The following is a 26,894-nucleotide window of genomic DNA, read 5'->3' as shown; positions in this document are numbered from 1 at the left end:
TATATATAGGATATTTGCCTACGGCATGATGATACGGGATGATCTCGAACTGTTCTCTGACCACGTTTCGTATCTGTGAATGGTATCTTTCAAACTGTGTACACGGTTACACGGTTTCTTGATATGAGACGGGCTCAGATCATAGCATTGTGAGCGCCTACTGCGTCACATTCTGTGATAAGCGAAAGGGTAATTTGAGGGAAGTAATGGTCTTGCCACAGAAAAGCCGTTGGTGTTCCCATCAGTCCATAATGCCTCATCGTTGTCTGCCTAAACGTCTTGTTCATATCTCGTGCGTTTGACTCGCGATCGCCTGTCGACCGATTCGTGTTGACTAGAATTCTTCACATCTTCAGGCCACAGTCGGTTCCTGCTATGGCCGTCGCTGTTCGTGATGACGGTGTGCCCCCGTCGCACCATTTTCAGCATTATCTATCTATTTCTTGCTTCATTTTTTCACTATGGCTACAGCCATTAGCGTACTACAACGTGTCGCTGTGAACCACGACTTCAGCTGTTACCCTGTATTCTCAGGTACCGCTTTTGAGGTCCCATGCCAATTCTGCAGCAGTAGCAGCCGGTGAAGTCTGTAGCGTACACGCCCTCGAAATTAAAAAGTGATCAGTGTTCAAGAAGCTGCCCGAAAGATTCTCGGCCAAAGCAGCCTGCCCCCTAGGCGACTGCCGACGTGACCCGGGAAGTAGACTTCCTCTAGGTACTTGACAGGTAGTGCTCAGGACAAAGTTACATGACAGGGTGAAAAAACAGGGTCGTGTCCGTTCTCTCTTTAATCGTCGTATTCCATTCTGCTTTGGTTTTCCTGCCTCTCCATCAGATCAATGCATTCGTCTGTCTAGCAGGCGATCGATCTTTTTTCTCGTAACCTTGGGCGAGGCGGGTATGGGATAATGTAACATTGGCCGTTACGATTATCATTATCAGTTTCATCCGCCTACTGGGCAACTCTGATCATCTGTCTAGGTTCTATAGACATCGGTTCTAAGAAAGTTTAACTGTTTGCCGTATATGTACCGTTGAAACGGGTCCGCAGAAATTGACATCTACCGAAGTATACAAACGAGCTATTGCACTTTTGTGTGTGTGTGTGTGTGTGTGTGTGTGTGTGTGTAAGAACACAATATTAGCTCATTAGAGAAAATTCAATAAAGGCCTTATGCTGAGCTATGGCGAATAACGAGTAAAATGAAAACCGTAACTAGCATGATGTGGTGTATCTTAGATTTTCAGATTAAGTAGGATAGACTCGTATAACGTTAAAAAAAAAAAAAAAAAAAAACTATAAGAGGAACCAAACAGTCTAGAGAGGAACATATGATCCGAAAAAATATTTTCGAGTGTTGCGGTTTGCACCAAGCGCCTTTTTGAAAATGTCTTTCACCGAGGGATGGCGCTGGAACGCTATGCGGCCACGGTAGGCTCTAGTCGGCGACAGCGTTGGCGCGATATGAATCATCCAGCCGAACTCAATTCTGGCGGTATACAGATTTGGATAGATGCTATGTTGCGATGCAAATGAAGTAGAGAGCAAGTTTCGTTGCCAACATTCGTTGTACTCGTAGTATTCTCCCTTAACTAAATGCCTCCCCGTCCAGGCTAAACCTCGATGAATCAATCTATCAGCGAAAAAAAGCTTAGGTTTTAGAAAAAGAGAAGCGTGAAGAAAAAAAAACGCCAAATTTCAAAAGTTCAAGTTGGTAGCATTTCGTGGGGATGTAATATAGCCAAGCAAGGAAAGTTCATGCTTCGCTGAGCAATTCGGCTGTCTCCGCATGCAGTGGAGGCGGCCAGCAGGACGCATCATTGTGATAAAGCCACCGCCAATGCCGCCACCATCGTCGGCGTTGTTGTCTGCACAAAACGTTTGCTTTTCTGCGCGAGACGAAGCTCTTCGCGCTTTCAGAAGTACCAGTAGTAGTAGTTGTAGTAATAAAAGCTCCGATGCACTCTACCTCGCCTCCGATTAATATCCGCCGTATCGCTCTTCTGTTCTATGGTTAACAATTCATCTCCGAGGAAAGAAGTCCCCGTTGGCTTGTTGCTGTTGACCACTAGCACAGAAGCAGAAGCCAACGTGAGGTTAAGCGTTCCCGGTGTTTACTATGTAGTTCTATTCCAATTGTTATAGAGATGTAGACGAGCAGCGGTAACGAGGTTTGTGCTCTTGAGCAACTCTGCCCTGTCGTGCGTTTGTTAGGAACTCACCCCTCGGTGGGCACAACGTGCAGCGCACGCATTCAACTACTGTTACCGCTAATCGCAAGGATTTATGAGTATCGGTAAGGCTGGCTGTGTTGGTTTCAGTGCAGTGATTGGTGTGGGCGAACTCAATATAACAAGAGCTTACTAATGCCGAAGGAGGTATCATCAGAAAGCACCCAGCCAGTGCTGGACGAAGCTCCCAACCCGATAAGGACCGCGGCTTGTGGTGTGTCAAGTGTCAGGGAGCTGGCCTATTCTAGGTCGTCGGCTCGCCTTTACCAGAGGCGGCAAGTGCACCTCACATAATACGAAGCAGACCTGCTGTGTCCTCGGTCCACTGTTACAAAATCTGTTTTCTTTCTCAGCAGACACGGAACGTCAGACGGACGATTCGCAAGAACGTCATTATTTATATCGATTATAGTGAACGTTCGTACCGAAATGACCATCGAACGATTATATTACGGGCGAATATTACGAGCGTCGGTCAGTATCAGACTCACTATTATTAGCCAAATCATCGTGGCACGTTCTGCTGAGAAAGGTCAGTTGCGTGTCAATCTGGCGAGCTAAATGCTTTATCTGTCTGACTGGCGTCTGGCGCTGACGTCCAACCAGATAATAGTATCTACAGTAAAACAACCACTGAAACATCTAAACTTAGAAATACAGATAGTCGATCCAATCTGGTCTCGCTTTGTTATCGTCGATTTTACTCGGTCGCGCTTGTGGAGAAAAGTTACTGCTTATTTCGATGTAATTTAGAAATGGAACCTATGAAACCCCGTATTCATCCCATCATGGTAGGTAGATAAAGATGGTAACTTGGATAAAGCCTAATTAAATAGGTAGCAAGCTAAGTTATCTTCTCCACGGGCAGAGTAAACGTATTTATATAGTTCTCATGTTTACACTTAGACCATGTCACGGTGAAGACAAGCTAAGAACGCTTTGTATCATTTCAAATTTGACCGCCACTTTGCCTCAATGAAGCACTTTAAATACTAATTATGTCGCTGAGAAATCGGGTTGATTCAGCAGTATTGCCAATTTGTGTTCATTTCAACTGTGTTAGCACTCCGCTAAATGCTGCAGGTACGTGCCACCACATCCGGACCAGTGCTCAGCCTTCTATTCATTCCTGAAACTGAGTCTGCTACTGGAGTTATCCGATGAGTTAGATTTACTAATTCTATTATAAAGCTCCGCAAGATAGACAGTAGAAATTCCCTTCAAATGCATTTGTTCCATATATCTCCTCACAAATATAGTGGGCGCTGGCGTAACCTGATTAGATACGCAGGATACATTGTGCTTTATTCGCTCGTTACAGGCGACGCCACTATTGAATCAAAAGGGCATTTACGTTTCAACTAGTTTCCTACTTTTGGCCTCTATTTTTTGCATAGATCCTTGAACTCACCCGTCACTCTCTCATCCATCGGTGTTGCCTTTCGGGAAGTTTCATTATTTGCGCTAGACGCACCATCGCCGGTCGAACGTCCGTCTACGCTACTATACGTTATGAACAAATAAACAAGGTACTCTAGATAGTAAGTATGTCTTCCCTAAAAATACGACAATCTCTGGCGAACGATTTGACACTCTTGAAGCACAGTCTCACCAGCTCGGCCGTCCATACATCTGACGGCGGAATCTCTTTGTTCGATAGTCACACGAACAGCAACTTGTCAGCCGCAAGACAAGATAGTACCTGCCAGACTCTGGTAGCAACAGCGATACATCATAGAATGATAATTCTGTCATGCACTAAAATAAACGTGTTTGTCGTGACAGATTCCATCTCGTTGGTTTCTGCAAACTACCGATTAGAGCAGGCGTATTGTCGATAAGCGGCCTAGAAACAGGCCAAACTCATTCAGCGGTATGTGTAAATGTGATATTGCTATAGCGTTTTGTTCAGCGAACGCCAACTTGTACGTGCCTATGACAGATTTGTTCATACGGCCCATAAGAATTTCGCTTCGTGCGGCCTGAGGACGACGGCAGGCAAATGTGGCCAGCGAAAATCAAGCGAAAAAAGTTGCTTTTCGAAATTGTTACCCTCTTCGGAAACGAACTCTTTTTCTTTGAAAAGATCGGAACGGTCGTTGTGTAGCGTAGAGATAAATGCGTATGCTTGTGTGTTTCTAAGCTAGAGATGTTTTTGTTTCTTCTTTAAAAGCATGAGGAAACAAATCGACAGACTCGTTGCTCAGCCTATAGGGAACGGCTTAGTATAACATGACAGCTGTGAAGAGTGGTCGTGAGAAAGGCACGAAATTGTATTATAAAAAAGAAAAAGATTTCATATAGAAACATTGACAGAGCTCCTAAGAAACACTTCTTTAAAATGAGATAGATAAAAAGCAGGCGACTTATTAGGGGCAATGTCTTATTCACAAAGCTCCCATTGTGGTTCATTTGATTTATCAGATTCTTATAGCATTCTTAAGACAGCCGAACGAAATCGTCACATTATAAAGCAGTTTTTCTCGTTTCGTGACCGCTTGAACAAGTAGTGCCTCGTGCTGACCATGGCGTCGGCGGGTGTACGCTTCTTGCCAACACTAGGATCTGGCCCAGTTTTTTTCATTTTATCCGACCCAATAAAAAGGCCCAACAAGCCTTGTTGGCCTGTTGAGGCCTGCTAGCCACTCACAGTTTATGTCAACATACGAATTAGATTCGGTATTACCGTGAACACATTAAGCAATGTCGCAACACGCGGCGCCAATTAAGTACCGACGAAGGTAAGGACTTGGCATATATACAGTCAGCGGCCCTGCCATGGAATAGAGAGAAATCAAATCGAAGGAACGTTATCACTTTGCTAGAGTACATAGATCGCACAACAAAGGAGCGCTTCTGAAGGAAATCTTGTTGGTTAGCGAAGCGTCCGCAGTCAGTTTCGTGACTTAACTCTGATCGTGCAGCTTCAATCAGATCATCGAACGATAATCTGCCGACGACAGCTGACGATCCGACTGATTATCCCAAAGTCATCGCCCCATGGGCAAACGCTTTAGAGGAGCTAGACTCTAAAAGATGTGTTTATTCTTTACATCTTGAAATTCCTCTTGTCAAAACTTATCGAACCACTAAGGCGGCGAATGGTTAGAAAACTTCCAAACAATTCATGAACGGACGGTAATGTACATAATCTCGAAAGTTATTTGTTAGGAGTTCCGATAATAAAAGTCATACACCGTTTCGAATTATAATATTTATTGCAACTTACTAATTGGTGTGACATCAAACTTTCATCTGATCGTGATCAACTTCACACCCTTTTCAACAAAGAAATTTTGAATTTTCGCTGAACTTCGCCACGCAGACTTTTTTTACCCTGCGGGCCTTTCGTTGACAATGTTGGTACGCGTTCCCTGCTTCAGATCGTCCGAATTTAAATCTTACAGCTCCTGATAGTAAGGTCATTAAATGTAAGTTACAACTTTTCGTTGTATCCGTCCAGTACTTGTAATCATAAAAAATAGAAGTAAAGGTCGTAAGAGTTGACGGCGTAGATAGGCTCTGCTGAAGGACCACATCGCACCGCGTCTGCAAACCTCTTTAACAGATACATCCTTTGTGAATTATTTAGTAGACCTTCTTGTCGTCGGAGCCTTGCACTGTGGCGGCGTCGACGGTGTTGATATCGTCACATAAATTTGAAATTTTATGTTATTCTTTCAACCGCAACCACAAGGGAAGTTCCTTCTTGCTTCGATCCCGTAAGTCGAAGAAAATAGTGGTATCAACCGCTACACTATGGAGCTTGAGTCTGTTCCCTCCCCTTGCATTGCTCTAGGTTAGGTAGCACTGTGGGCTTAGCACTGCTCTCCCCTTCGCATTGCAGTACGCTGCTGTGTTTCTATCCCGGTATGTGGCCGGACGAAACGGCGACAGGCCAACAAAGAGCGTCAAGGTTAGAGAAAACGAATCCTGCAAAGCCATGCGTCGAGAGATTCGGTCTTTAGCCCAGGCAAGCGACGCATCCTATCCTCGTATGATACCTAACCCGCTATGCTGAAAGCTCGGATGTCCGTGCGGGCCGTTGACACACCGAACTGGCGGTGAACAAAGTAAATAGCGACAACACCAAAGTACCAGTTGCAATGAAGAGTTACTGACGAGGAGAACTATACTAAGGGATTTTCGAGTAACGAAGGCCCCGACCGTAGCAACAATGGCCACTAGCGACATTAGCAAACGATCTCGGTACTGCTAAACAAACAAAAGGGCATCTGGCAATAGCAATGGCCCGGCTCAATGGTGAGGTAGGGATACAGAAGGCTTTGCTCGGATGGTCGGCACAACTTATCATTGTGGGATCGCCCACTGAAATCATATAAAGATTAGTGGCGGAAACAAAAACCATGTCGTCTGGTCACACGAGTAGACTTTACGCAACGCTTTTCAATACGACATTATTTATTTTATCATAATACTGATAACGTACTTGTTCAGCTTTATTAAAGAGGATCTGGTTTTAATTCTTAATAATAAGTAATGAATAAAAAGAAATAGCAGATCGCTAAGCGTATTAGCCGGCAACTTGATTGGAACCTAACTGAATTTTAGGTTCAGAAGTTCGCGACTGTTGTGGAAAGTTTACGAGCCCTTGTTATCTTTTCTCCGTTACGGATACTACAAGAAGACGATGCGAGATTTGAGCAAATGGCCTCTGTTACCTTCATTGATCTAACATCAGTCCGTGAGTAGTAAGACAGTGTCTGTCTGTGTGTGTATCGTGATAGCAGAATTCGATACGTGTTATTTACATCGCCATTACCTCTACCTCGACGAAAGCTGGCACAGAGATCACACAAGGTGAAAGCGATTTATGTCAATAGAAATTCTATGCTTGTCTATAAAGATTGCTATGAAATGAAATATGATTGGTCTTAATAACATTAAGTTAAAGCTAATAACATTAACTTTAACTTAAGGAGCGTAGCGGCATTTGAGTTTCAGCAGTTAACAATGAAATGGAATAGAGGCACTTGGTTGCATCTATAGATAAGCGTTTCTGTTGCATTGCGTCTGATCACAACAACTGTTCACAACTCCTGCACGTCTTATACGTGCACATACTAAGGTGCACAGCAGCGTAAATTTATTCAGAACGACTGCTACATTCTGTGTTTAAGCTAGGTTTTCTCGTAACGATAAATTATGCATAGTTGGGCTTACCTGCTTAACGGCAAGGAATCCCTGATGAAGAACCATAGAAAGGAACCACGCAGGCATCAAGCAACACACAAAATGTCTTTCGTGGTCCTTAGAAATCTTCGGAGAACACCGAAGCAAATCGTACAAACCCGGCACTGCCAAACGTTTCCCTACCAATCACAACAATATTATGGCCTATCACGTATGGCATGTTGCTGCGTATATGAGTCAATATTAAATTATCACAGCCGAGCAGCCTTCGTTGGCGGAACGAACGGCACAATATGTTCGACGTGTTCAGGAGATGCGTGACATCAGTGCTTGCTTCGTCACTGCACGAATGCACTAGGAAACAATGATAGAAATCCATCTCAGACGGGTTCAAGGATAAACGTATATGAGCCTTGAATGCTGCGGGATAATTAGAAATTCGTTGTATAACCAAGTGCTTTTTATTGCTAAATATTGCTTTTTACCAAACAAGTACAGGATACACAGAGAGATATTGTAAAAAAAAAAAACACAATAGGCACGTTCATGTCACTCGTTGGCCCGTACAGCGACTTTTTAACATGGCCCTGTCAGTTCCATGGCTGTTGGTAAGTTGAGCTGAAAACTTGAATTATGTACATGGGAAGCGCGCCTATCTGATATGATAAAACGTTGTTATATTTGCTCTCTGCTTTCCATATTCTAAAGGCCACCAGGACATAACCATAATAAAAGTCAGCCATTTGTGGCGGCTCTTATATATCACACACACATAGTTGCACAATCATTTTCATACTATGAGTCAGAGCCCATAATAAAAACGTTTGCCGATTCTCAGGAGTATCGTTCCAAATGCACTGAATTATGTCCGCGTAGCCAAAGGCGATTAGACTCAGCGATCGCTGAGTGTTGTTGGAAAGCTGGCAGGCTCTTAAAATTCTAGTTTGACTTAAACGCTACGTTTATCCAGAGACGGTTGGTATGGAGGTTACGTGAAATCGTTGTCACCCTCCAGTGAGGTTGGACCACTCATCTGAGTGTCGTAGAGTTGCCGCGCGTAGGGACTTCTACGCCATCAAAAACAAGTCCGTCACCGTCGGCGGCGACGGTTCAGTCCGTATCGAACTGTCAAAAACGAAAGCAAAAAGTAGCTCTTGCGAGGTGAAAAGTTCTGCGCCGGCCGGACGCCTGTATACAAGAAGCTGGTCGTCGACAGAATGAAGCGTTTGACATTGTCGACACCGGAGTTTGCTACAGCTGCTGCCTCCGCCGTTGCTTGAAACCTGACGTGCAGGGGGCAACGTTACGAAATCCTTTTCACCTAATAGCAGTTAGTTAAATTCCTACCTAATTCGAACTAGGGTAGAACTAAACCCAGGGTAGATGAGTTATGGTGAAAAGTAATTCAGATCAATGGGCGATAAAATGTAAATGAATTGAACGACGCCAGAGCAAGGTTCTACGACAGAATCGAATAGCTCGATCGGTTATAGTTATTTATTATTTTTTTAAAATATAATTACGGATATTTTATTAATTGAAACCCAATGTATGTACCCTCATTTAAAAACAACGCTTGTCTCCTGTTATAGTTACGTAAGAATTTGCATTATACCAAAGAAACTCCAATTAGAATTATGAACCCTTCTAATTAGCTCATTCATCCTTTTAACGAAGAAGGTGTCGCCTTGGATTAAATTCGTGCCACCCGAAATGCTGACTACCCTGACGATGCATGCGAACGCCACAAACTCCGAGGGCAGAATTTGTCTTCCATAAAGCTCATTAGAAAAAAGGGGCAGGCAACGATTTAGGAATGACGAACAAATGTCTTTGGAAAGAATTTTCATCGATGGAAGGGGACCAGGAGCAAAATGATGGCTGACTAACGAAGGCCCATAAAAGCCAATGGCGTGCGTGACGAATTGGCCAGCCAGGAAATAGGGGCTGAAGTAATTAGTCGTCTGCTTCGTACGATGTTATATAATAGCAAGAACGTGCAATGCTTTGAAGATGATTACAGTTGCAATTGCCGCTTTTGTCTGCGGTCGTACGTATAGAATTGGCTTGGGTCATTGTGTGTTCAAAGCAATATATGTCTTGTCCATCACTCACAGGTCACTGGGGTGGCTCTAGCAAAAATGGCTAACCTTATATAATCGTTTTACCGAACTTTTTTTTTTTCTGTTTTCGGTTCATTCGAGGGGCACAGACGCTACCGAATCTATGAATATATAATTATGTGAAGAAACAGTAAACTTCATGGTTTTATCGATAATACTCATTAATTCGAATTATATTAGAATAATTAGACGAATCTATGATAGTTTCGAACCAGTGTCTAGACTTAAGCAAGATGACAATAGCGTTGCGTATAATATATGAACGCACTTTTAATTGGAATTTTTGTTAAAATGCCAAGCAATACAAGGCAGCATCGTGTTGGTGAGGTGAACGCACCTAGTTGTCCTTTTTGCGTTGTCGGAAACGATTTGACCTAAAACTGCCCTTTGGGAAGTACCCTTTACCCTGATAGCAAACGATTGTGTCGATACGAGATTGTGCGATACTCCTATGAGGTACTTCCTTTAAAAGCGCCGTAAAGGTGAGGTTAAGCTATTGCGCGAGCGCCCATCCGGATGACCTCCACGCTCGTAACCCGTTAAGTGTTCACCCAGAAGGTTCCGTTACTAGTGATCTTAATAGGGGGTTTTCAGCATCCTGCCATCACTCATTGAACGAAAATAGTATAGAGTTAGATGAAATTACGTGTGCAGCCTCTCTGAGCGGTGGTCGGGTGACTATATGTGCTCTTGTATCGACAACGGGACTTCTGAATTTTATAAAGATAACAGCTAAAGGGGTCAGCCTCACCAAGGAAAAGACTACCATGACCTTCACAATGAGTCTTTGTGGTTCATTGACCGCGCCTGGGTGGATACCCTTGGATCGGCTTAAGCGACCGCTAGTTAGAGTAGCGGATCAGAGATAGTACTCATACTTTGTACAAGTGAGCTTCAACATGCTTTCTCAGTTGCAAGATCGATTTTCCTACAAACCGGCTCAAGCGGATCGAACGGCGTGCTAATGATCAGATGCCACACAAGCTTAGGAAAAACATAGTCTTTCTCGTCAAAATACTGAAATTCAGTTTACTCGATATCAATTAAGTAGATTTCGGGAACAAAGGCTTTTGATTTAGTTGATGTACATTGAGTAAATCCCCAAATCGACTGGCAGTATCTTAGGTTTACCTAAGCCATACAGTGCTTGAGAATTATGCCTTTTAGTTACCCCATAGAAATTTCGCTCCGGCCTCTTTAAAATGTTTATTCCAGACATAAAATATTGCATATGTATGCGGTATAGCGCAAAAATCTCTTGATTGTAATTATAGATATATATATATATATATATATATATATATATATATATACTATAATTCCTAGTTTACGCTAGGGCACTCAAATTTTGTTTTTTATTATCATTATAACGGAAACATAATACATTTTTAATTGAATGTTTAGCGATGCCTGAATTTGTGTTGTCGTCACCAGTCAAACATGTACAGCCGGAATGAAGCTGCTATTTCTATAGTCGACTCCATAGGATATTTTCGAACAGCAGTTACCGCAAGGTTGAAAAAAATTAGGTAATCAATGTTGCCTGGTCTATATTTAGTTTAACTTTAGATGCGTCTGCCATCAGGACCTACTACAATTGGTGTAGTCTTGAGGCTCGGTGACCTGGCAAGGCATATCAATATAACTGAACTTTTGCAGGAACGATTGGCTTGTCAAAATTTACATTTATATATGCTGAATTAATTAAGCTGGCTTATTACATCAATCCTTACCCAATTGCACTCTAATATAGAAAACAATATGTACTTTAGTCCATTTAAGTTAGATGGTAATTTAAATATTTTCGGGACACCGTAATGCGCAGACAATAGCGGCTCTAGAGATTGGGTAAGTTGTTTAAGCAGTTGAGTAAGTTACTCTCATAGAGGATTGTTCGCGACACCTAACTTGGGTTATTATCAACTTATACAGAGTGACTATTGGAATGATAGCGTTAATACCAATCTCGCTAATCATATCGCTCCTGGACCCCTTTCAGCGCAATAGAAAACACTTTGAATCGAACTAAATTATGCTCTAACTATTAGTCGAACGGGAACGGCTGAATTGCTGGCTGCAAAGGCAGAGAACACTGATCAAAACCGTGCAGCCTATGAACTCATCATTTTTATAGAAAAACCAACGTTCACGTAGAACAACAGTAGAGTCTTTTCATTGACGCATCGTTGTTTATATTGAAAAACGTGTAAAATTAGAGTACTATTTGCGAAAATCACTGCAGCAGTTAGTAGTGACTTTGCTGTACGTACATCTGCCCTAGAAAAATGTCCCACATTAGGTTCTGCCATGACCTAGGTACAAGTAAATTAACGGTCGTTCGCATGTGTTGCGAGGTACACAATTTTTTCATCTTTTGATTTCAGCAATACGTGGCCAATATAAATACGAAAATATATCTAAATTTCGATATCATTGTGTTGTGACGGGAAACATTTCTATATCGATTCGGAGCTTTACTCCTTGATCCATTCAAGCAAACAGAAAAATTGCAAACGCAGACCCCATCTAGATTTTGTTGCATTGAACGCTTCTTAGGCACAACACAAGCCTGGTCTAAGCTTAATCAGACTCCCCACTTCGTCGATCTCGTTTGTTCTGTCCTCGACGGCAACATTATCGGCGTCAGGGACACCAGCTGAAGCTCGTCATACGTGCATGTAGAAAGCAGTGTACGCCATAGACCGCAGCATTTCAAAGTTCAGCATCGTTTGACAACTTCTGCTCGCTCCGCCTGAATTTCTCAAATGTGGGTTAAGTTTACACACTGCCATTTAGCAGCGATAGTTATTTAGACTACTAGAATGGCGCACACTGTTTCTTGTCTTTAGCGCGTGCCAGACTCGAACGGCTGCAGTAGCGGCACCCTACGCTATGACGATCCCATATCAGCCAGGTTGATCAATCGCATTAACCAGGTGTACTAATATAAACTCTTTTTGACATGTCCGATCACCGTACCCACACACACACAAAAGACACAAGACGTGTGCTGATTATGTTGCGAACTTCATCAGCGTCACTGGGTGAAAGTTTTCCCCTTCGTAGAAACGACATGGCATCACCTTGAAGTTCTTGATTCTACTCTTTTGTGCGACCGTACGTAGACCCGCACTGCAGGCCCACTCGAAGTTAGTTCGAGTCATTCGACGAGATGAGTCTCATAATGACAAAGCGTGCGGGTGTAAGACAGCAAGGCGGGCGGCGGGGTGATAGGGGAAGAACAAACGAAAAATGAAGAACGTGCGGGTCCGACTGGCTTCACTTTGAACTTCCCCGTAAACCATTACTAAACTCTATCGAACGAAAAAGAGAAAAACCAAGAGTGACGAAGTGAGTCTTGCTTGCTAGACTTCTTGCTTCACAGCACCTTCGCCTTGTCTCGGGATCTCTGCCCGGCTTCGACTTCAGTACTGCGGAGGTTACCCTGGTCTTCTCCTATCAAGTCTGCGCCAGTGTATTGGTCTCGATCTCGCTCTTTTAGGCAGCAGCTCCTCCGGACCTCCGGATGAGGTGTGCTCCGATCGTTCGCTTGACCAACAGAGACATTGACCTTCTCAACGGGACCGTCCGCGCGTTCTTGATGGACACTGCGCCCGGCTGACTGGCTGATCGACTAGCCGCTTGAACATGATGTATTGTACCAAGAGGACGGCACGATGATGCGTGCGAGGGCGGTCCCCGTTCGTTAGACGAATGGATAACCCTATACACTCAAATTTTCTCTCAAATAGGGCTCTGATTAATCTAAACCATTTCGTGGTGAGTTGCAAGATCACAGGTCACCAGTTTCGTTACTGTCGAGACATGATGATGTCTGATGCAGCGTTGCCGGCGTGTTCAACCAAGTTTGTGCAAGAACTTCGGATAGCACATAGCAGTTGTGAGAGTCGCAATATAAGAACCGGAGCCAGCAGCGTTGCCTTCATAAAATACTCACAAAATATCCAAGCGAGTTCATGACCTCGCTGTGTATGTCTATTGTGCCTCATCGTCTCTCTCTCACAGCCCAACCTATCAAGTTCACATATTTTTTGTTTTTCTTTCGTCAGCAGCGGTGGCGGCGGCGGCGGCGACGGACGCGGTGGTCGGTTGAATTTTTCTCAAGTTCTTATCACCCCCACGCCCCAGTTGCTTTCCTCCTATTTTGAACGCTGGCATTTTTGACATGGTGTTTTCAAAATTGTTTCCGATTGTTCAACGACTCGCGAGCGGACAGGCAAAGCAGAGCTCAGTCATTCACAGACATTGCGTAACGCAGCAAATATCGGTGAGGCTGGTGATTATGACGCGGATAGCAGATAGCGGCTTCCTCATCGAGTATCCCAACGCTAAATTTGAATCAGTAGATCGGTCGATGGGTCGCCTAAAAGCCGCCACCGCCGCCGCCGCTGGTCATAAGCGGCAGTACCCGTGGTTCGTTGTGGGATGTAGAACCACTACATGAGAAAGCGAAAGTGAACTTACTGAACTGACCCTGCAACTAGAGCAATCGATGACGCCCCAAAAAACAACAGAACCATCCTATCAACCTGCTTAACTTGATGGTCACTCGCTCACTCTGCACTCGGATAGGGACAGGATGACACTGGCAGCCCACCAGCCTTCGTACTACGAACGACCGCTCAGAGGGGACTAACTGGCTTCGTGGTCGTTGAAGACCCACACAACTGGCTCTTTTTCTCAGAACTCCCACCACAATCTACCAGTCAATAATCTTTGGGAAGGATCGCTGCCAGATTCCGGAGGAAGTCCGCCAGAAGTCCGGCAATAGCGGCAACGGGAGCTGATCTCAGTTTCCAATAACACAAACAGTGCATAACTCTCTGTACCTTCTCTCTGCCTAAGAATTCGACGCTTTCTCGTAGCTATATACGCTATATGTGTGTAGCGTATATGGCTACGAGAATTTAATATATATTTTGCTCAATTGATCAACTCTGTGATAATAGCAACTATTTTTATTATGTGATCAGGGTTTGTGGCACGTTGTATACATCGTAACTATTTCGTCTGTGCTTAGCGCACAAAACATTATTAGAGACGTGAATCTATAATAATTATAGTAAAATAATACTAAATCCATTGTGATACCTACATGGCCAGATGGGTACGCAACATTAAACATATATTTCCTACTTGTTATATATAACAATACGTTTATCTATTATTATTACCATGGTATAGAAACTAAGAAATTTAATTGTTAACGTTTTCCAAGGGGAAAAACCGTTGTTTTTTTCGCACGTCAAGTGTTTGCTCATGTATAATATTTTTTTTTTCAAATTCTGACTGCCGTCGGTAATCGCCGATACGGTCTGTCGCATTTGAATCGTTCCTGTAGCAGGAACGACAAAGTACGTTTGTAGAGGCGTCAAATTATACCCGTGACAGCTCAAGCCTTCTGGGCCTTTCGCAACAACGTCAGTGGGCAGGCACGAGGCAATCGTAGACCCTGTATTAGGTCCATCTGGCCGCCATGCGCATCGACATACAATCAAATGAACCAGAAATAGATATAGAAATATCAAATAGCATTAAAATACCGCGCGAAACGATAGCTGATGTGATTCAGGTCAATCGCATTGCTCAACTCTTGCCGACACAGTTTGCTCTTTTTCCGGAGCATGAACACGGAATTCATGAGATCACCTTGAAACACGGCGGCGGCGGCGGCGGCGGCGGCGGTGGCAAAGCGTTTGTCCAGAACCTCGTTGACTGTGGATCGAGGCGTTTTATGAAATCCTATAGCAGACAGGACCGCTCGTGCCGACAGGGCAAGTTCGCTTCGAAACGAAACCAAAATTGTTTTATTTTCTAATCTAATAAGTTTTATATGCTACGCCTTCAGGGGCTATTTTCGATACACTCTGTATATTGTTTCAATGGAGAGGCTAGAGCGACTACAGCAATATGCCGAAGTGATTGAAAGCAACTGCTCTTCGCAAAAGATTAGTCCCAAAGAGAATACTACAGAGGCCGAAACTAGGAAGCGGCCTTTATCAAAAAGAGACCTTATATTAAGCTGGGTAGAAAATGTTGTTCTCTTTCAGGCACTTGCTTGCGGCTTTTAAACAAGTAGATACATCTTAGTCAGAACAGTGTTTTTCGTTGCCCAGTTTTCTGGTAGCCAATGCACCCCGCGAAGCGAAAAGGTTCTTCCGTCCTTCGAAACGAGCTATCTGTCGATTTATTTACAGACTTCAATCTTTGTTCTGAACTGTTTATCATCCTGACAGAAACAAATGATAATTAAATAGTGTGATGTTCGAACAATACGCCGGATGACGCATTTAAAAGACGTCAACGACTGCCAAGTCATCAACTCAGAATGCGGTGTGGCATTGTCACATAGTAACACAACCTCGTATCCCCTTTCACCAGTCCGTGGCCTTTCTGTCTGCATTTCGTGGGTCAGACGCACAAGTTGATAACTACTCCTGTAGCTTTTTTCCTAGGATGTAGAGTAGCTTATAGTACGATAGCCTCCTTTCATCTTACCATACGCAGCCGTAAAGCTTTTGACCGCGAACAATTGTGTGTAAACTGGAAGGGCGGTGTAACCATGCTGGTTTGCGTTTAGGGCTGTCGTAAAAGATCAGTCCATCGTCGCTAGGAACGATCTCGTACCTTTTGTGTCGTGTAAGTAACGGAAGGCAGACGACTTTTCCGTCGTTTTCGCTCAGTTCCTATTTGGCTTTTCTTAGTGCACGCAAACGATTGACAACCATCATCTGGATCAGTCTTAGCTATATGGATAGCTCTCGGATCGACTTCGTTAGACAGTATCTACAATTCCTCGTCATTGATTTCTGGCGACCGTCAGGGGGCGGTTTCTCCTGCAGATTGAAATCTCCGATTCTAAAGCACAATTCGATAGTGGTAACACTTTCTACCCGTTTGCTTTCGACTCGCCGAACAATTTCTTTTGTCTCGGCAGAAGTCTTTCGACAAGAAAACTGTGAACGAGACAGTGTCACCCTTTGAAATCTACCTTTCCGAGCTCTATGACTGAGGTCACCGAATTGCCACTTCTAACCACAGAAGCTCAATGCGAACGACACGAATGAAGTGCACGCTCAACCGTTAGAATAACTTGCCCGAGAGGTTTTCGCTAGCGATGATCAGCCGATCCGACGCAAACGCCATCTATAGATTGCAGCAATAACTTTTTACTGAACCTAATAATGAGAAGAAACCCATCTCAGACCAGTTTATCCACTAACTATCGAAGTGGTTAACCTATCCTGCCTGCTATTATACGTATTACTATTATTATTATCGGTGGCGAGTGTACTAAGATGACCCGGATATTTATCACGGATCGGCGTTGATAAAAAGGACCGCAGTCCCAACTAGCTGATCTGTATGTTTCAGTTGTCATTCATTCTTATACTGACCAAGACTCGATCGACGACTTGGCGCAGGACAGTCCGCTAACTATTGTTTATATGATGCACTGCGCGTCTGCATGCGCGTAGCCCCACAGGTCAGTCACCTAGGTCTTAACAGTATCATATGCATGCATAATACACAATCCAAATAGGTTACGGTTAGAGTGGAAATAACAACGCCGGAGAAGGAAACCGTCTCGTGATCATTGAATGCTAATAATCTTTATGGGAATCGCCAATGAGCGTGCTTCCTACCTGATACAGGCCTCAGTAGTAAAATTGTGCTCACCTCAACGTCGTCGTTAGCTATTAGCGTTAGAACCTCAGCTCCCTAACCTGGAAACGACATCGTCGGTGGTGTCGGAGGTCTAGATGCTGACTTTGCCTATATACGAATAAACTAACAGGCTGATCGGAAAACGAGAAAAACGAAAAGGTCCGCCAGAGAAATAGGTTTTACTTTTCCTTTCGAATGCCTTTCCTATATATCGTGTGTGACCACACAAAAGGTCGCAGAGCACTGTTTTCGCATTGTCGGCACTCGTCCCTCGTCGCTAGTAGCAAATCCACCGGTGTGTAACTGGCTGTGGAGGACCAATAGGCGCTTTCGGCAGTCATCACTGGCGGAAGTTCATGCCATTTGAAAGCACTATCGGCACTGTTGGGATCAGGCTTTCGATCAGTGCTTTTTCCTGCCTGAAATCGATTCGGTGACTGGTTTATGCAGACCTCTTCTGCTGGTCCTTCATCATCGCCAATAAAAAATCCAAAGAATGCGTCCGAGATCGGCTGTCCCTAGTAGAAGCAGTTGTGATCGTACTGCGCGCATTGTTCTTGTGTTTGATTTTTTATATACCTACGACAACATTAACAGCCATGACCAAACTAGGATGATAGAGCGGTGCCCCGCTGGGCATTGTCTCGTTCTGTGTGGCATTAGACAGTATTTTACAAGAACAATATCGTTCTATTAGACGATGTCGAGCTTCAATCGATTAAGTCGTCTTTGAAAAACAGAAAGAAAAATCGTTTCGTCGCTACATTCTAGCCTCACAGTAGCCGTTTCAGGTAGATGGTAGTCGAGTAGGTGACTGGAGCATTCATTCGCGCTGAGATGCTCCCGCGTAGAGAACCGTCTGTAGTATAATTTTTTATTTCGAACACTTTTTTTTAAGTTTCTTTCTATGGCACTAAAAACGGCACGTTTTACTTTCCAGTAGAACACACTTGAAGACGATAAACCAACACAACAGGTTTCTAGCAACTTTACAAGCTTCCAATAAATGATAGGAGCGCCATTCAACGGAAGAGATGAACGGGTCTGAGCGAGGCACGCGTTTCCAATGGCTATACTACTTGAAAAGTGCACGAAACGAATTTTATGACCGAGTGCGATAAGGCTGTATTGTTAAATCTTAAATGTTCACTTAACGTCCCTACAGAAACAGGCCAAGGAAGGTGACGGCTCGATATCATTGGCCAAGGAAAGCTCTAGCAGGGGGAATGTTTACGAAATATGTGAAACTACACGGCTTGTTGTTACCACCATAATATAGTATGACAGTAATAATGTAAATAATCATATTGGCGGATGAAACGTTCGTTACGACATTTCGAATTTTTGTGTTGAACGCAGCCTGCTTCCGTACGATCAGCCCCTGTGATGCGGCGGCCCGTGTAATAGCAAATGGAAGACATTGGTACAAAACTAATAGTGATTTCTATTGTCTGATGAGCAGTCGGAATACGTCTAACTCGCTCCGCGTGACGAAACACCACTGGGCAAATAGACGTATAGAAACATTAACAATTTGATTTCTGATCGTGAAGCAAGCTCGTCTTGTTCCGTAGAAGAGTTGTTCAAAAATATAGGAGAACGATCAAGGTCATTACGACTCTAATGGTGCAGAAATCGGCTATAGAAATCTAGTTAGCTCATAGAGCTGAATGCAATTCCACGTTCATGGTGAGCAGCTACATAAGATCGAGACAGCCTCGTTCCCAGGGTACGGGTTTATGCTGGCCGGTGAATCAAATCGAACAGCACTTAACTACCAGTTTATCTTTATGACGAGCCCTCTACCGGTAATGATTATCAATGCGCGAATCGGACTTTCTGACGCAAGGTAACTACAAATGGAAAATATAATACGCGCATTTATGGTACACGAATCCATAATGTTTATATTGTGAATATGGTAGTTGGGCGACTGTCGTCGCTCCCGGAACGTTTTATTCGAGTAATACCCACGTCATTTGGTATTGATGTACAGGACAAGCCTGAATGATCTTCCTCATCATTACATTTCAGTGCTTATCTAGATCTCTCCAACCAAAACTCAGAAGCCAATAGATTACAGTCGTTTTCAATGCTTTTCTTTTTGCATGGTGATTACAAAGTCAACTCGATTTTTGCCCCTGCTCATTTTCCCCGTCCTCTTTTGCAGCTTGCATAAATAAAGCCAAAATTCCCCTGAAACTGTTGCAGTTAGGACAATCGGCCCACCCGCTATCAGTCCAAGTTGCTAAGCGCTGAACGACAATGTTAGGCCCAGTATTATTCGCTGCTGCCGATTCGATCCGAACGTGTTGAGGACGGAGCCGTTCGCTGCCGGTTGAACCGCTGCCAGTAATATCCACCCTTTATTTGGTACTGACGGATAAAGGATAAATGAAAAGAGATAAAACTAATCGCTTTCCGGGAATTTGCCCCAACCAGCTACGTCTTGTTGGTACTAGCTAAGTTCGTTCTCGTGCTTAATTAATGGGAATAACTACGAATGATAGGAAAGGAACAAGGGGACCTTTCAAAATTGTGTGGACCTTCTTCCTATAATACTGTGTTGTTTTTTAAGCGTCTAGCCTATGCTCTCAGGTAGCGGAGCGTGTTTTAGAGAAGAACTCAATTCTGCTAGTCACACGGTTGCGTCCAATGTCGGTAAAGTCTATGTGACGACGGGGTTGCGATCGCAAACGAATTATGTATATATTTTTGCTGATATTCAATATTTCCAGCGGATGTTTCTGCCAAGTGTTAATGCGAGACACTCTTTATCAGTGAGTCGTGATAGATGTTTGTAATGATGATGAAACAGAAATAAGAAGGGCTAGATTGGGAGAGGGCTCGGAATTTTTGGGCTCACGTGCAGGTCCTCATAGAATCCATTTTTTAAACTAACAGAAAATTTCAACACAAGAAATGGGGCATGCACACAGGCAGCCTAATGCTTTCTCGCATGAAGTGAATATACACCTGTTTCAAACCCAGATCACCACGTGCCTAGGTAAAGCCATTATCTCGTTACATTATTAGGATTTAGACTAATCACCGATGTAATAGTTAATAGAATCTATTGAAAACAAAATCGAGATTTGGAATACAAAATATAATGTAGCAACGTTACGTTATAACTTAACAAAAATAGATGTTTTACTTTATTGTTTAATAGTTCAGGTAAGCGGTCGTTAATACAGCAGTGATCATTATCGAAAACTGTAAGCTGATGAGTTGATTGAGAATGGCGCTTCAGATGTTCTTAAGCATTGGCAAAGCTCCACATTTAAGTTAATATTCTTAACTTCATTTGAGAAACTTTTGACTACAGTACAATTGGAAGGTAACTTGTTGTTAAAGTTGAATGTCTATAGTACACTGTGTTCGACACTCGATTTGCGGTTTGCATGAACACGCTTTCAGCCAGTGAAATTGCTCTGTCAGACAGTTATATTCTCTAACTTACATAACTTGCCATGGTAGTACGACGCTATCATTTCTGCCTGTTCGCCTTTACGCTTCATGCGAGAGAATATGTCGATTGATTTTTGGTAGTAGCAACCTGAATATTATCCTTATATTTTTCTCTGTTAGAAAAGCGATCATTTCGTTCGTTTCTTTTTGCCGCCATAGGAAATCATTGTTGTTATAGTTCTACGATTTTTCTTACCGGCAAATTTGCTTGAAAAGCACGTTTATTTAAATGTACTTATTACCACATCCTAAGGAAATAATACTAAATTATCGCCAATTGGTACAAAACAGGTACAAGAAGCAGTCACATGTCTTAAATACTACTGCGATTTTTACATGCACTCTTATTTTTCCTAGCTCTTTTTAATCTCAACATGTCATTGATGGACCTATTTATATCAGGCACAAGACAGCGGCTTGACCAATAGAGTCCCTTTTGCAAAAGCGGTTTTCACGTCTATATACCCTTATGCATGTGTGTGGCTCTAGACGCTTCACCAAATCGGATCTTCGTTCGAACTAAAGTGCAGATAAATTCGGGCACAAAATTCATCGTGTAAGCATCTCCGCACGCGCTTATCATCTGCGACGAATTATATCGCGTGGCGCGTGTTTTGAAGAACGCGCGCCGACGTTTTCGGACGTTGACTTTCATCCGCTTTCCGCCAGACGGCGCCACGACGTCAACAATTTTACAGTACTCGCTCTGTCCATCCGTTGTTGTTGTCGTTCGCGCGGAACCGGTGAGCCTTGTCAAACGCCGTTCCAGCAGCGGAGTCCGCCGGCCCTCTTTGACGTCAAAGGTAGCGGCCGCGACATTCAAGCACGACCGACTGCTAGTATGCTGTTGCTTTCAGTTTGCGTGAATGTCGTTCTAATGTGCACCTCTCATGCTGGTTCGCCGACTGTGCTGCCGTTGTTTTTACCCGGCGTTCCACAAACGCATACAGCGGTACAGCAGTAGCAGCGGTGCCCGCAGGATCAACTTTCGTCGCCTCCTCACCCGTTTCGTCGTCTGCGCGACGTTCGGCGGAGAGGTGGCACGCAGGCAGGGCGCTGGAGCCGCCGCCGCCGCCGCCGACGCAGCAGCAAAACAGAAAACAGGGTGTGTATACAAGTGTTGTTGATTCTGCAGATGTTGTGCTCGTGTGTATTTGCGGGTAGCAGCAGTGTGTGAGGAGAATTAGGCGGCGACTGCCTGCTGCCACCGCTGGCAGTAGAGCGAATGACCAGTAGAGAAGTTGTGGTGGTGAAGTCGGTTACTGGTGACGTTAGAGATGGTCGTGTTACTGATGGTCGTAGTGACTGCCAAGGTAGTGTTAGCTCCTTAGTCAAGGTAGACGATCTGGGCAGGCGGGCCGGCCGGCAAGGCCTGCAATAGCAGGTTCCAGGTCCTGGTAGCAACAGCAGCGATAACAACTATCGCTGATGTTTAGATGATGAAAATATTGGCTGCCGATTGTAGACTAAGCTAGACCAGTGTAATTACATTGATGGCCTCAGAAATCGCAGATCTTCTATTTGACAGATATACAGATCGACAAATAGAGGTGTTCGGATGAAAGACAGCGGCAAATGTTATCGTAGAAGCGGAGTTTCGGGCTAAACGTAGTTGTCATACCGATCCTTCGTTCGGCGGTTCGCGATCTGATTGCGACGCTTTCCGCCGGAAAGTTGACGGGACGCTGGACGTGTGAAATCAGAACGACGACGACGACAACAACAACATCATCATTCGGCAACATCAAAATATTGTGATCACGCTTGTCACCGATACCATAGTCTTCTTATAAGCACTTGTTAAGCAGCGATAACACCTGACGCGGTGAACGTTGTCGCCACAATCGTGCCGGGAGTGAAGCCCGTGCGGCTAGAAGGCATAATTGTTGTCATCGTCGCAACCACTGAAGTTATATTCGTTGTATTAGTATCGATGCTTGGTAGTCGCCATAGTGAAAGTGTACGTTCTTGGGCTGTCGTTATTCTGGCGCAATTTGCACTTCTGCCGTCTAGCGACTACTGGCGCTCTTGTGTATATTGGCTCTGACACCGTGTGTATACATACGCCTGTGTGTCCCGTTACGGTAGAATATGTAGGAGGCTCAACGAAGTCAACCGCTGCCCACTCAGGAGAAAGGGCCGGGCCAGTGAGGGCCTTGGTTGTCGAGCCGCTGACGTCCTCGGCACCCAGCTAGTGGGTCCGATCGACGAAGACAGCCATCTCTTCGTCCAGCCACGCGATACAACCAGCGCGTACCACTGAATGAAAAACTATACGAACGATACGAGCTCATCGGTGCCAACGTCAGCTGTGCTCACGCTATTCTCCGAACACGTAGCGGTTCACCGAAGCGGGCGATTCATGGACGAGTGGTGTACTATATTGTGAGTGATTTGATCGTCTGTGAGTGGCACTGTGAACTGCGCGTACGGGTCCTCGACGATCCTTGTCGGTTCCCGTTCGCTCCGCTGACAACCAACATTATTTGACTTGTTCATTTCATCTATTTCGTTAAATATACCGTATTAGTGTTGTTCATTATCGACTACTGTGTTAATTGTAACTGCACTTAAGAACCTGACCGTAGGTAACACAGGAAATTAAAAGTCGACCAAGAACCTGACGACAGCGACGAAATAGGTGAGGGAGTGACAGGTTGTGTTGGCCGTGAAGTGTCTCTTCCTGGACGCAGAAGCTCTGCCTCTTACGAGACCTTGTTCTAACAGGGCGCTGACCATGGAGGAACGCACAAGAAGCCATTGCCGAAGCAGTAGCAAAGAGAGTCGGATGTACCGCTTCGAGGAGTACAAACAAGGCGGACGCTACACCGTCGTCCAGGAGAGTACGGTCTCGTCTACCGGCAATGAAGCGAACGACCCGAAACTGCAACAATATGAAAGTTCTCTCCACAAATTCAAAGGTACCGTAATGTGTATAATACGTAAAGTGTTATCGTATTATCCATTCATGTTTATATCGGTAACCATACGCTTATGACATTGTATGTAAGACAGTACCTTAGCAGAAGCTTAAAGGAGCTAACACGTCACAATTAAAGCAAGCTGGCACCACTTCGTTAGAACAACAACAACAACAACAACAATAACGTCGTTGATTTTTGTGATGGTTTTTATCGGCGACAATACGAGAGCGTACAAGGGCATTTGACAAGATCGTGCAACGTCTAACTTTACCTCAACATGATTCAATGCATGAAAGCAAACTCGTTTGGCCCAATGCTGAACCTATGCACCGATTACTGGACGGAAGATAGTAAATTTGCATAGAACGATTGTGTTGCTGTACTAACTGCAATTTTACCAACTGGTGACCAGCCGTGGCTAAACACTATGTTCCAACATCGGAACGTTTCTAGCTGTTGGCTGCTTTATAACTACTTCGTTGCGTTTACGTGGCTACATCCTCTTCGTTGATCCGATTCGCTGGACGTCTTTGGCGAATAGTTTTAGCCGGCCGACGCCAGTTTTTTTCGAGCTTAATTTAAATTACGCACTATAACAGCGGTCGGCTGTACAGATTCGATACTATAAGTAATTATAACAGCTGCCTGTAGGATATATTCTGCTCTCTCTCTCTCTCTCTCTCTCGCTATATTTATATATATCATAAGAGTATAACAGGGTTAGAACTACAACAGTTTTGAGTATCAGAAGATTGAACTATCAAAATGAAGTGGTAGCAGACAGAGGTTTAACTTGGACATTTCGGAGTAGATTCTAAGCGATTGGCAACCACAAACAGGACAGAGCTTGTGTGTATTGCCAACTGTTTTAATATTCAAATACGTTAGTACTGCTTGTCGGCATGTTTTTCAGTAGGTCGTTGGGTTAATGATCATATTTGCTTTGCGCAGGACTGACCATGCCAAACGTATCAATATACCAAGCGACCTGTCAGCTATATCCGTACGTATCCGAAGAGCAGACGCGACATACCGAGATTCTGACAAATCAAGCCCGCAAGCTTAGACGAGAAACGAAGCGTTTTTTTTTTCTGCACTCGCTAAAAGACAGCGACGTTTTTCTTTATTTTTACTTCTGTCTGACGGCGCTGTTCCTATCGGTCCTACTACTGCCTCTGAGCGCTCTAGCCGCTGATGACTCTTACAGCTCATCTCCTTTACTCATCTTGGCTGCCGGTGAATTCTGCCTAGGTGAATCAGCGAGAGATGCCACCCCATACGACGTCGCGTCACGAGGCACTGAACCCCTCCTCGTTCATATGGTTTGGCTTTCTGCTCAGATGGTAGAAGACGTTGCGGAGAATTCGTCGCCAATGGCTGCCTCAACGGGGACAATGGCAACGAGACTCAGCAGAAACTGATGGAGTTTTCTTTCTTGTCGCTCGTGTACTTGGTGCTTTATCTACTCGCTTTTCTTTGACGTATCGATCTACGCGAAAAGAAACATGCGCGCCATGGCAGTATTGCTTTCCACTTACCCAGAACTAGTTACGTCCGAGGTAGAGATAATAAGAGCTGTCCAGCGCACCCGAGACCCTTGGGTAGACACACAAGTCAAAAAAGACGGGGTACAAGCCAGATCAGAAAGAGTAATAGCTGAATTTCGTCCGATCAACGAGTAGGATGCGGGTTTCGACACAGGCAAATCAACGCCAGGGGTTAGTTCCTCGTTCTGATCGCTAAACCGACGCTCTTATGGTCAGCTTGATGATCAGGTGGCTGGTAGGCGGTCTGTCTGTTGTCTTCTTTTTCGTTCTTGCCTAACCTAACTAGTAATGATGAATAGCCGAACCGCGAAGCACCGTTAACTAGCGCTTATGTTTAACTTTGTCAGACGCATTTTTATTATCGTCGATCTCTTGCCAGCGATTAGTTTTACAGCGACCCCTGCGCCTCTTCCAATGCTAGGGATGACGGAACTTTCCAGCGGGACAACAACAGGTAAAGGAGGCTTACACACTCAATTTCCTGACAAGCGGAGCTTATGCCGTCACCAGTCTCTCTTTTGCATACAATTACTAAACTTCCGACCAAAAACCCGTTTAGTGTGTCAAGTAGACAGTTAAAGTTCATCCTCAGCACATTACAAACCGGATGCAATTACACATATGAAGTTATGAAACAAAAATTAGCTTAATAGGAACTGCGTAGCTCGAATGGTACCATTTGAGCAGACGTCATGGCTTGAATGCGCTTGAGCTCATTTCTGTTCTTATTTCAACTTGCGTGGTATCCACGACGCCACCGGGGGCAAAGAACGGTCATCCAAATATGGATGACGAATTGTCGTACCGGGCTACGGAGAGTATCGTGATAGAACGATCGCGTTCCATTGTGGACCGTTATACGTTTATAAAGGGTATCAGCCAACCAATAAAATACGCTGCCAAGTGACCAAGCGGACTGACATGTAAAGCTGCTCTGCTGACCCTATAGTCTATTAATATATTTATCTATTAGTTCAGCATTATATAATATAGATGAAGCATGTATATCACTTGTTACGCTGCTCTAGTCTCGCTGGGAAAACTGCTATCGTGTCCATTGAAAATCCGTTCATAATGGTAGAACTTTTTTCCATGGGGTATCTGCAACAATTTAGCCTAGTACCTTTATAGACTATCGAGTCGAGCACGTACTCCCTGGTTCAGGGCCTCTTGATTGCAAATTGCAAAATTAAGATCATCCTATTGAAATGGTAAGAGATTTTTCTAGCAGGGGTCGAAAACGACTCGTCGAAGTTTTCTGATTCTTTTATAAACAATACAATTTGTGGGAATGAAGCACTGCGAACGATCTCAGTAGATACGATAATGTATTTGACCTAATATTATTGTAAGACACGAGAACTTGTGCTACGAGAGTACGCCGTGGTAAACATATATACGAACAAAACACAACGGCCGATCGAGCAAATTCAGTGAACTAGTTACTGTGTTTTCACTCTTCATCAACTGGAGCCCTTCTCATATAGATTAGATTCGAAAAGAAGCGTAATAGCACCTACTTTCTGCTCCCGCTCCCGATGAACAGTGGCTGTCCGATCCTGTTTAGTGGCCGCCAGTGCTGATGTTGTTTCCTGAAATTCAAGCCAGCGTTAGTCCTAGTCTGGTGAGGCAACGATACGTTAAGGCTCATTCTTTACCACTGGCGTTAATAGAAACCAGGACCAGCAGCAACACCGGTACCAGCTAGTATTGCTGTTGATCATCTAGCGATGTTGTTTGTGTAGTTGGTATTT

The 26,894-nt window shown here is 44.1% G+C and overlaps 1 protein-coding gene and 1 long non-coding RNA gene across 14 annotated transcripts in view; one reads left to right on the top strand and one right to left on the bottom strand.

Moving 5' to 3' along the window:
- shot (dystonin-like protein short stop) overlaps positions 1–26,894 on the top strand; it is a 240,444-nt gene that overhangs the window by 91,423 nt on the left and 122,127 nt on the right. For 3 of the 9 annotated variants that reach the window (XM_086988309.1, XM_086988308.1, XM_086988307.1), the window contains exon 1: positions 21,434–23,590. The exons of 5 other annotated variants lie outside the window; for them this stretch is intronic. In XM_086988309.1, coding sequence (XP_086844435.1) covers positions 23,407–23,590 — 184 coding nt within the window. In that variant the 5' untranslated portion in view covers positions 21,434–23,406. Of the gene's footprint in view, positions 1–21,433; positions 23,591–26,894 lie in introns of those variants that run through there. One more of the 9 variants, XM_086988311.1, reaches the window with a different exon arrangement.
- The window catches only part of LOC111250447 (uncharacterized), a 79,457-nt gene that overhangs the window by 25,749 nt on the left and 26,814 nt on the right, over positions 1–26,894 (bottom strand). For 3 of the 5 annotated variants that reach the window (XR_015327275.1, XR_015327274.1, XR_015327277.1), the window contains exon 2: positions 26,661–26,732. This is a non-coding gene — a long non-coding RNA (uncharacterized LOC111250447). Of the gene's footprint in view, positions 1–7,416; positions 7,741–17,210; positions 18,850–26,660; positions 26,733–26,894 lie in introns of those variants that run through there. The other 2 variants (XR_015327278.1, XR_015327276.1) reach the window with 2 other exon arrangements.

Source organism: Varroa destructor, unplaced genomic scaffold, assembly GCF_002443255.2.
Source record: "Varroa destructor unplaced genomic scaffold, Vdes_3.0 BEIS01000004.1, whole genome shotgun sequence".
Taxonomy (NCBI): Eukaryota; Metazoa; Arthropoda; class Arachnida; order Mesostigmata; family Varroidae; genus Varroa; species Varroa destructor.
This window is presented reverse-complemented; position numbering and strand designations above follow the sequence as displayed.